General features: G+C 34.0%; 1 protein-coding gene across 1 annotated transcript; it reads right to left on the reverse strand.

Annotated features, from left to right (window-relative positions):
- Nucleotides 1–610: 610 nt before the first annotated feature.
- LOC104112040 (pumilio homolog 15-like) lies at nt 611–7,503 on the reverse strand. The gene is made up of 5 exons (XM_009621863.4): nt 6,467–7,503; nt 6,217–6,379; nt 2,904–3,067; nt 2,552–2,810; nt 611–1,056 (listed from the first exon to the last, which is right to left on the reverse strand). Exons 1-5 carry the CDS (start codon nt 7,330–7,332, stop codon nt 910–912), a joined length of 1,599 nt encoding a protein of 532 aa, XP_009620158.1. The 5' UTR covers nt 7,333–7,503; the 3' UTR covers nt 611–909.
- Between the last annotated feature and the right edge of the window lie 4,497 nt (nt 7,504–12,000).

A 12,000-nucleotide genomic window follows, 5' to 3' on the forward strand; every position in this document is an offset into this window, starting at 1 on the left:
CTGGATTTGCATTTTATTTGAAAAAAAAAGTTGACGTTTTGTGAGTGAAAAAAAAATTTTAATCCAAAAACTACCCTAAACAGATGCGATCACTATCTTAGTCTAAACAGATTCATGACACCGCTGCAATCACCACCTCTTTTTTTTTTTGACAGCAGATGCGAGGTCAATATAAGTATATATTTCTTCAAATAATATAATCGCGAACATCTGATCTAACAAGTAGTCAACTGAAGTTGTAGGTTGAATAGAGCAGCAATAGCACAAGGCACTAATCAAATATCAATCATCGCAGACATAGTTGAGTAATTTGAAGCTCTGAGATCACATAATTCTAGTGCTATTGCTTGCAACTCTATCAAACCAAGTAAAATCGCGTGGAAGTTTAAAGAAATCAGAATAGATAATGTTGGGGACAGATTCTTGAGCCAAAGAGCTGCAGAAGATGACCCCTCGACTTGGTCTCTAAAAAAGTTTTAAAAATAGTAAAAGCACCTAAAACTTCTGAAATAGTTAAAAGATGAGGGTGATGAGTTGAGATCTCAACTAGCAGAAATAGAATGCAGTTTACCCACATAGTTGATAGTTGGCCATGTAAAAGGTGAGAGCTGTCAAAGAAATATTTCTAACTGCAATTACATTAAGCAAAGAATGAATATTGTAAGGTACTTATTCAAGAATGCTTACAAGCCCTATATATATATTATATAACAACCAACATGGATAGAACCAAAAATATACAGTACGTACGCTAAGATGCATACTCAGCTTTATGATCCTACAAGTTCAAATCTCTAACGTACATAGAAAACAAACAACATACGACAGAACCACGATACTAGATGCTTCTAAACCCAAAATTCCATCAGAAAAATGTTAAAGGCACAGTGTCAACTACTCCCGAGTTAACTATACCTGTCGCTTGTACAATCTTGTACAATGTAGAGGTTCCTTCTTGCTACACAACCGATCGAGGATCTTCTTCCCGTAAATGTTACTTTGCATTGATGCAGAATTCATGTAGATTAGCTTACAGAGAGCATTGAAGATGTGGCCCTGCTCAGTCAAATGCAATTGTTATATTAGCTGGCGATATGGATTTTAAACAAACAATATAGAATCAGTATCAACATTGTTTGAGTGATACTGAGGTTTAAGCAAAAAGGAAACCGAGATAGGTTATTGTTTTTCAGTAGTTTGTAACTCTACAGAAGCTTACCGTCATTTAGTAGTTTGAATTTGTAGATGTGAAACTATCATAGACAGAAAAGAGTCAAATATGGAGACATATTCTAACCGAGTCAAAATAGGATTGATGTTTTGCAGTGAAAAGTAGATCAATATCGCTATTCTTGCCTGTCTCGGCCACATGTACTACTCATCAGAAGCCTGTCTCCGACCTGACTTTAAACTAAGACCAGATCCTAGACAAACATTAAGCAAGGCTTTCCTCTGTAACCATCGCTTTAGCTCCAATAATGCGTTATTTTACACCTATGGTTGATAAAAATATATGCATCGAAAAACTTTTGCACCAATCTATTGCTTTTATAGCTTCTGCATGTCACAAGAGTAGGGCACTGAAAAAGGTTGACAAGAAGATAAATTGCATCCTCATCTCTACAGAATATGCAAGTCACATAAGGCCTAAAACAAAGATCCTATATTAACATCATATGATTTGATTACCTTGTTCACTTATTATTAAAAAAATCCGGGGAAGAAAAAGAAAAAAGAACCTAAGAGTATATGCTTTCATGAGATCCAATGATGGTGCCAAAGCTGATCACTGAAGCACATAGGAAGGGTCGGCATATCCACTACCTACTATCATAGGTTGGTTTCCGAAGCTCTTTACTTATAGTAACCACTCTTTTTTATTAGGTGCATACATTTGTAAAGGTTCTCCTACTTCCCTTATACTGCAGGGAGAAATTCTAGGCAGTAGGACATAATCTACATATATAGTAACTAAAACTAAACACGAAAATCGTAACAGTAGAAAAAAACCTCCCTGATAGAAGAACAACTCTTGATCATGCCATCCAATTTTGCTTTGAAATATAAATCATCGGCTACTCAGAAATATACTACTGGGAGTAACTTAAACATCATAGCTTGGCACAACTTTTCGATATGCATCTTCAATGTAAATACTAAACGTGTCATTGATGCAAATTGAATTAGCTAAAGCTCCAGTTGTGGTTGCCCTTCAGATTATCTTCCACAATCTTACAAGTCTAAATAGCTCATAATAGTCGAGCGTATTATGTGAAAAGACGTAAGCATTGCTGAGAAAAGGAGTACCCCTAAAGGCTAGACAACAACAACAACAACCCAATGTAATCTCACAAGTGGGGTCTGGGGAGGGTAGGATGTACGCAGCCTTACCCCTACCCTAGAAGGGCAGAGAGATTGTTTCCGATTACCCCTAAAGGCTAGAAGGTTGTTTTAATCTAAGCTGAATTAGCAGCTTCAGGTGGCTGGCTCATTTTGTTTCATATACGATAAGTAGGCTCAAAGTTCAAGGAATTTAGTGAAGTAAACTTACCTTTGAAACTTGCAATGCTGTCTGGATGACAAAGTTACCGTAAGGGTCCACTAGGAGCATTGAAGCACTTGGACTTCTGAGCAACTCGGCAATAATTTTTGTGGAGTGCTCTTCTCCGGACTCGAGGATGATTTTCTCAACAACATTACTAGCATACTTATTGCATGAGAGAGTCACAAAGCTTCCTTGAAGCCTTTCCAGTAAAGTTTCAGTAACTCTTGGTAACTTCAGTCCCACAAGGTGTTGCACCACATAGTTGCTAGATGAAATGGAACGTAAAAGCAATGAGACCTATATAGCAACTTGACACTACACATTACATAACAACCAGAAAAAAGAACATGGGTCATACCCGTATTGATCTTCTGATAGATGCACTGCATTTGTCAAGATCTCAGTTATAAGGCGATCTCTGAGTTCTCCATGAGAGAATTCTACACATGACTGAAGCACACAGCACCCACTTTTTTGGGTTGCAATTGTAAAGCAGTTATTTGCAATTTCATTGAGAAGATGCTGCAATATGCAGTTCAATTGTGAGATAGTTGGTTCAGCCAGAAACCTAAGTTAAACAGGAGCACTAATCTAGCTAATGGAAGAGGCAGGAAACACGGGAAAGCACCTAGCAGTTTATACAAAGATGAGGGGCATGAGGCAGTTTGTTAGCAAGTGGTCTAGTTATTCTGTACTAATATGAATAAAGCATCTATATAAATTACATTCAAACAAAATAAGCAAGCAAGAAAATAAAAAACCCTAGTCTTGAGGAATTTGTGCACAACGTGAACTTGTGGAGAGACTTGGAAAGCAGCTCAGTGCCTTAAATGACAGCTTCCAACTTGAGCGATAAAGGAGTACTAGTTTAGCTATGGAAGTTGTGCTGAGCAAGTGCCCCAATCTGCAGATGGACAACTTTAAAAAGAAAAGGAATATGAGGGTGAGGAAAAGGAGTGATTGCAGATCACATGTCTATGTTGTATCAAACTTAATTTAGGCAAGTTAATTCTTTTGATGGCATTTGCTTTAAGGGTGTGGGTTTTTCACATGCCATTCTAGAGTTAGTACCGCGGAAAAGATTTCTACAGAAATGGTTACTGACAGAAATATTCTGAGACTACTTGTAGAAAAAGAATAACAGAAGAAGCTGGTGTAATTTCAATTACTGGAAACAGCAAGAATATACATTCTATTGTGCCTACTGCTTCTTTGAAACCAATATATGTATGAATGTGTGTGTGTATACTTCGATTTTCTTTCTTTAAAGTTTTTCCACAAGTTTCATGTGAAATTTAACTGGAATCTAACCATCTACACAGAGTAAAAAAGTTAGCTGGTCCGTCAATACAAAATCAATCAACTGGCCTCTAATCTCAAATTGGAAGGGGCCAGCTACATGACTTCTCTGTATCCATTAAGCTCTATTCAGGTGAGTATCATTCCATTACCAAATTGTAATTTATCTTTCAAGGCAAAATAGAGGTTCTCTAAAACTAAAACTTTCATACTTAACTCGACATCTAAATACAAATTTTCTAATCAAAAGAAGATTCCTAATAAACAATGAACTTAAAGTGTAACGGTACAACTAAGTCTTAAACAACTCTTGGTCTCACTTTTATGTATTCTTTACTTCCATTGTATTCAGCTCTTAGCTAAATCCATATTGATTTCTGGAGATTGTAAATTTTTTTGACCGACTTATATGTGATATTTGATCTGTCTCGCCCTTTTTTATCACCTACAACTATCAAGTGCTGCATCTAAGAAACTTTAGTGCATATGAAAGTATACATAAAAGATAACAAAACCATATCAAATGACCTTCATTGATTTTATCCTCTACGTGTGTTGTTTGCACACTCTGATGGGTATCATCATTGTGCATCCATACTTCCTCGATCAGTAAGTAAATTTAATAATGGAGAATCAACTCAACACTAAGATAGTTATGTTATTTGTACATCAAAATTACAACAGCCAAGTACCTTATGTGATCATAAATTCATCTTTCTATATGTATTTCAATGACATTCATCTTGTGGATGTGTTAAACTTTAAGGGCTAAATATTCACTCTCATATAGCATTGTTAATCTCAGGTACGTTCTTATTGCATGCTACTGCTGTGGTACTCCTCTTTTCCCCCCTACTTCAATAATATCCGTTAAATCTTCACCTATCATGTCATTCTCCTAGAAGACCGAGTCTAAGCATCTAAATTTTCTTCATTTAAGCACTATAATCTCATCTATTCTCACATTACCTTCACATTTTCATCATACCGGGGGAAACCTTCTTGTGCATTTATCTGTCTTACTTTGACTTACCATACAACCCTTACTCTCCAGAAACATGTTTGTAATCTTCATTTTTGGTTAACTCCTCTAGTTTCATTAATTAACGATTATCACCTATAAATAGCATGCACCACAGAAACTCACTTGCATTATCCATAAAAGTAAGCAAGTAGGCAGCAGGGCAAATCCCTCGTGTAAACTCGCGGTTATGAGCAACTCTTATGTTATCCTCCAACTATGCTCACACGTATGAGTTGTGACGGCTCCGTCTGTACATATTCTTTATGGCATTTAGATATCTGAATTCTTCTCAAGCATCGACCAAAAGAATTCCAACACACATTCTTTTATAAATTCAGTTTTTCCCATCCTTGAAATTCACTATCCTTACAATAAAGTAAATAAATCTCAAACAGCACAAACTAAGGGCTCTGCATCTCATGCATGTATAAGAGATAGTAATGTGAAAGATATAAAAAAAAGTTCGATAAGCATATTTAGGTCGGGATCCTCTAAGGTTACCTTAGACGAATATCTTCCTGAAAGATTCTAGGGGCAAGCGAACGACTAGAGGTAAACAAGTATAAATAGAAGAACCATTCATCAAAATGCATTAAAGAGCTTCATTATTCTTGAGCAATGACCCTAGTTGCGTCTTCTACCACAACTTTCTTCTAATAATATTCAAGGAAATTTTTTATATCAGGAAATGAACCCCTGATTTCATACCCAGAATCCACAACTGTCTACATAGGTTAAATATTCCATGTAGGCATAAATTGAATAACCCATACATTGATACTGTGTCTGAGACACTCTTCTATATGGCTCAGTGAAATTATCTCGATAAGAGAAGGATCCACAATTTATATCTTTATGCAATAGAGCTTCTGTCCTTTTTTTTATCCTAACTCAGAATACCAGTCCATATGCTTAATTTTGCTTAACAACTATAACCTTAATCTTTGTCCATTCATTGGTAAACATGACAAAAGGACCAATGAACTTTTGGATTTTAAGATGAAGTACCAAGCTTAGTGTAACTAGTTGAAAAAAGCAATCGTTTTATACCACTCCACATACAGTAACTGACACCAGAAGCTATTCTTTGTTCTCTTGTGTACCAAAGAATGAGAACAAAAATGAAATATTTTAACTGTTTCTTTATTAAAGACAACATAGAATGCAGCCTCAATTTCAATAATAATTTGATAAAACGTGTGGCACACAGGGGAAGAAAATGGCAATACCAATAGTATATTTTTCCAATTAATCAGCACATATATGATTCATTTATAGATAGCAGCAGAATTATGAATCCTGCCAAAATATAACACAGATAAAACATGGACTAGTAATAGTATTATACCCTGGTGTACTCAATAGAGAATGTCTTGACACAATATTGTAAAACATGATGACCACTTTGATCATTGGTCAATGCAACAGCAACTGGAGTTAAAGCTGATATTATCAACGACGTTTGCTGCGGAGTACTAAGGTTCTCCAACAATTTCTGCATTGCTCGAGCCCTGGTAATTAAGACCATTGTTACAAAACTTACACATACCAGTAAAAAAGATAACTAATTAAAAGATACATTATCACATCACACGTACCCATGTTGGCTGAAACATATATTAACAAACTGGAGGGTAGTTCTTGTTATAGCCTGAATAATAGTTGTCCTCTGTTCCTCATTACACACAACAAATAGCTTCTGAATAACGTAACTCCCAGACTGATTCTTTAACAGATCAGTAACACAGTCAATCACCTCGCTAAGTATAACTTCAATTTCTTCCTTCTTCCCTTTCTCAAGCTTAGATTGTAGCATTTTGCTCCCTTGTTGATCTTTTGCTAAAGCAACCACTTTTCCTCTCAAATCATTATCACCCAATAAAACAGATTGATTGTTCTTCAAATTTCTTGGTACAAACGTATAGTTATAAGAAACACCGTTTGAAATAATACTAGAATTCTGGTTTAAACATGGCAGAATTGGGAACTGTGGAATGGGTTCCTTGCTATGCAAGCCATTGTAGTTTGCCACGTCATAATTCCATCTCCAGAAGTTTTCACCGCACAGTTGTGGGTACCATGGATACATTCCTCGGAGAATGTTTGCCCGAATACCCGGGCCCACACTAAGATTCTGGTGGGCCCCATTATTCTGGTGGGCCCGGATTAAACCCTGCTGCAACTCAGCATTGGCTCTAAAGCCCATCAAGCAATCAACGGTAGGGTCCAAGAACTCATCAATTGAACTCCCCGCCGGCGGAGGGATACCGAACGACGGCGTTCTTGGCTGATCGCCTGTAAGACTTAAACCGGCGAAGGCCGATGCAAGCGGAAGAATGTTTGTGGGGGTTAACTCATGGTAGCCGTGCAGACGAGGTGGGTGGTCGGAGTTATTTTCCGGCGTCTCTTCCGGGTGCGGTTGAGACGCCGGAAAATAAAGGTTTCTCCTTCCCCATTGGTCCATCGCCGTTACAAGAAACCAAAAGAAAAGATATGGGTTTGGCGTTTGAGCAGTAATGTGAGTGGACTTAGAAAAAGGGTTTTAGCGTTACTTAGCTTCTTTGGATTCTATAAATAAAGGATTTTTTATAAGGTATGTGAAATTTTATATAACATATGAAACGAAAAAGAAGGAAGAGAGGGTATGTGGGGGGGGGGGGGGAATTTTGGGTAATATAGGAAAATTAATGTGTATAAATATGGGGATAAAAAGAGATAAATATGGGAAGAGAGTGAAGAGTTAGAGAGGAAGAGAAAGACTGTATTAGTAGTATAGTCTGCATGCAATATATGGCAAAAAACAGAAGCGCGTTTGTTTAACAGACGCGGCGTCTGGTTCTGTTTCATTTCCTCTCTTTTTTTTCTTCCTTATTTATTTTCTTCATCCATATGTAATTGTTTTGAGATATTTAACCATCATTATTAACCTTTATTTGTTTTAATTTCAATAGGTTAGCACATAACTAATATCGAGTTAGATTCAAATAAGGGAACAAAACTAGAATAGTTTGAATAGGTGATATTATTAAATAGGAAGTGATTGTTTATTGGAGGAGCATGGAGATTCTCATATTCTCAATCACTAGTGGATGTAATTTCGCTACAATGGATTCAACTAAATCTGATATTTTTGACGCCTTATATGCGAAAAATTACTCAATTTTTAATAAAATATTAACTTTTGAAATTACAATGAGTTTAGGACTTTAAAATGTTTAAAATTGAACTCATTTAAAATAAGTTTAAGAAATTAACTAAAATAGTCGCCCACCCAATCGCTTAAATTAAAAAAAAGATATATAATTTATGTATAATACTACGTGTATAACTGTGTATAATCTATGTATATAAACCAGAAAAAGTATTATATTCCAATTAGATAAAGTAAACTATAAATCCAACTTATGTCAGTAATCCGCACAGCTTCAAACCCAAATAACCAATCCATGGAGTTGTTACATAGGTTAGTCGAATACTTTATTCATGTTGATTGGCATGAATCATGTCATTTTAAAAGCTTAAATCGTTAAATATGAAATTTGAAACACTTGTAGTTTATTATTTCAATCTGCAACCATACCCTTTACATGCAAATATATATCTTTTTAGTAAGCCTAGCACGTGCAATTATATCACTGTTTGATACCGTATCAAACTGTGTGGATATATTGAACAACTTGGAGAGAGAATAATGTATTTTAATTTTTAAGGTATGCTACAGTCTTTAAAATTATAATTAAAATTTTAAGGGTGACATTTGACTCATTTAAATTTAGGAAAAGTAAAAAGATACAACTACATATCATAGTTGCAATTGCAAATCCATAAGTATACACTCCTGAGTTTACCACCCACCCCCAAACTCTAAGAATGGTAAATAGTGGTTTCAATTAAGTCATTAATTGCAAATGTTACCAAATATCAATGTCTAATGTAATTTAATATCGTCTATTATTCCCTCAGTCCTTGTATTTGTGCATCTAGCACATCAAACTAAAATGTTCTACATTTCCAAACATGAACTTTCTTTAATATAAGTTTTATCATAAAACCTCAAAAAGGTTGAGAGATACAAATAGAATTGTTTCCATTTTTTTTGTGCTACATATCTCAATTGGTAATAAAATTCTTTTATTTACCAAAAGAAAATTATACTACTAGTTTTTATGATACTAAATGACGATAGAAGTGAAAAACATTATACTTAGATCAAATATCATTTGGATAAAACAGGTTAACAAACAGAAGAGCCCCTGGCGCACATTTAATTAGTAGGCGTTTGGACATAAAAATATATAATTTTTGAAAAAAAAATAGTATTTGGAGTTAATTAAGTTGAAAAATGGTATTTGGAATTTGAAATTATATATGGACATGCATTTCACTTGAAAAATATTGCAATTGAATAACTCATTTTCGAAAAATCTCCAATTAAAACTTGCTAACTCTCATGGATAAAATTATTTTTTTTTTAAATCGAAAAAAAGAAAAACAAAATTATGGACAAACGGGTCCTTAGTAGGTATACATGTATTCCTTCTAATTCATATATGGTTTCTGTTTTTATAGTTCCAATATTTCAAAAAAGAAGAAGGTAATTTAACTAAAGCTTATAACAAGTGAGGATACATATTACTTTGTTAAACCTCAAGGAGAAATTGTCACATATTTATACCTCAACGGCTATGGACAGGGGCGGCTCAACAGATCTCGGGGCCTAAGGTGAAACCATATTCGGAGGCCCTTAATCTCAGTATAATCCCAATAATCTCAGTATAATCTCACTAGTGGGCCACTAGTGGGATCTGAAAAAAGTAGTTTGTACGCAGACCTTACCCCTACCCTGGAGTAGAGAGGCTGTTTCCGATAGATCCCCGGCTCCCTCCTTCCAAGAACTCCCCACCTTGCTCTTGGGGTGACTCGAACTCACAACCTCTTGGTTGGAAGTGGAGGGTGCTCACCACTAGAGCAACACACTCTTGTCAAATATACTAATTAATGAGGGAAGAAAAATATCATAATTTATAAATTTATTGTATAAAATAACTTCAATCAAATAACAAAAAATATACTGTAACACTTTTTATTCTAATTATTTATATACATTATATAATATATAATAATAATAATAATAATAAGAGTTTAAAATAAATTTGGGGCGCCTAAGGTTATGGCCTCACTGCCCAAAGACTTAGAGCCGCCCCGGACTATGGATATATACTTACCAATTGTTTAGGTCTTTTTTATTATAATAAGGTGTATGAAATTTTCGAGTATTTAGATGACACGAGTTCTCTAATAAGTGATGAACAAGATAATTGAGTTTTTTAATACTTCTGTTATAAAAATTAGATATGGTACGAATAAAGTATCTGCTAATCATTTGGATTAGTGAGTTTTTTAATACTTCTGTAATAAAAATTAGATATGGTACGAATAAAGTATCTGCTAATCATTTGGATTAGTATTCAAGGTGGAAAGAAACGGAGAATATTCTACTGAAATTGACTTTAGGAGTAGTAATAGTTTATCACATCTCAACCACGTCTGAGTTGGCATCCAAAAGGAATGCAAACAGATTTCTCTGGTCCCACCGTCACAGTCTGCTATTAACTAATATTACTAGATACACTCAATCTTCTATGTAACAATCTCGTTTGTTCCAATAATTTTTTATATTTATAGTAAATAGCATATGATATTTAAATATTTTTTAACCGTTATAAATAAAAATTATCCAAAAATTAATTATTTTTTCTTTTTAATATTATAGGAGTATATAAAAGATAAAAAAATTATTCAAATTTAAAATCTCAAAAGATATGCATATTTCACTAGTTAAATATTGAAAAAAACTAATACATTATTAATAAACTCATAACTAAATGTATAAAGATTTAAACTCTAAGACAGACATTTTAAGGCTACCTAAAAAAATAAATTCTTTCAAGATTGATGGAAGAATTTTGTAATTGTAGCTTGTTCTGTTATGTAGATTTATTCTCTTACTAGCGATATAACGCTTGAATTGGCGAAGATTCGTGTCTAAATTTTCAGCAAGAATCCAATAGCTTTCCTTTTAAGATAATTTAAGAGGTTAACAGTTAAATTTTCTATCTAAATATTTTTTGGAATTTGTCCCATGGAAAGGATATCATGTACAAATCTTCAAATCTTATATCTTGTGCAAGATAGAAACTTTGTTTAATGGAAAAGATTTTGTGCATATTTTTAAAACTATGGTTTGTAATCTCAATGATTCTATATGGCTGTTATAGAGGAGTAATTTTACAAAGATCGTTCTGCTATAAATATGGTCATTGTTGTTATAGGTAAAAAGTTGTTATAAAGAGGTAAAATATAACTTAAAAAATCGATTCCGGAAAAAACTTGATTTTTATAGTGAATGACTTTATATATAGATATTATTATAGAGAGGTCTGACCGTACATACCAACTCTGGTTAGTATTTACGACCAATAAAAGTAGTCATTACTCTTTAGGCGTAAGATGTTCTTTTTTTATTCTCCATAAGATAAAGGCATAACAAGTTATAAATCGTTATTACATGTTATAAGCACGGGGAATATCATATTGCAGAATTAGACAATGCAAGCTAAATTACTATGCTGACAATTTAATTGTTAATTTAAATATTTTTTATAACATCATTGCATAAGACTTGAAATTTTAAGTATAAGTCTTAAAAATTTCTAAGTGTAGCCTACGAATTACATATATTAACACAAATAAAGAAAAAGAATACATCCAATAGAGGATATTGATGCTGATGGATCCCAGAATAAGCATTTTAGTCAGTATAGATTACGTTAAGAAATAAAGAACAAAGGAAGGCGTGTGGATTATCAAGCAAATTTAAGAGTAAATTTCACTTTACCCCCTTAACCTTTTAGCATAAGGAAACAATACCCCCTTCACCTTTTAAACGAGAAAGGGAACCCCCTTTGACCCAAAAGATCACAACCAACGAAATGAAAAATGGTCACCGGAATTTACAAAATGATATAACAATTCTTGTTTGGAGAGAAAACTAATGTCATCACGTCTTAACCAATTTAATACTTTTTTTAGTTAATGCCACGATAACAGCCATCAACCTACAAATATGAAT

This window comes from Nicotiana tomentosiformis, chromosome 4, assembly GCF_000390325.3.
Source record: "Nicotiana tomentosiformis chromosome 4, ASM39032v3, whole genome shotgun sequence".
NCBI lineage: Eukaryota > Viridiplantae > Streptophyta > Magnoliopsida > Solanales > Solanaceae > Nicotiana > Nicotiana tomentosiformis.

What these genes read in the sequence shown, in the direction of transcription:
- LOC104112040 (XM_009621863.4), bottom strand. Translation starts at nt 7,332, where the DNA reads ATGGACCAATGGGGAAGGAGAAACCTTTATTTTCCGGCGTCTCAACCG. An exon ending in ATATGTTTCAGCCAACATGG is followed by an intron (nt 6,380 to 6,466) that starts GTACGTGTGATG and finishes CTTAATTACCAG; the next exon opens with GGCTCGAGCAATGCAGAAAT. An exon ending in TCTCTATTGAGTACACCAGG is followed by an intron (nt 3,068 to 6,216) that starts GTATAATACTAT and finishes TGCATATTGCAG; the next exon opens with CATCTTCTCAATGAAATTGC.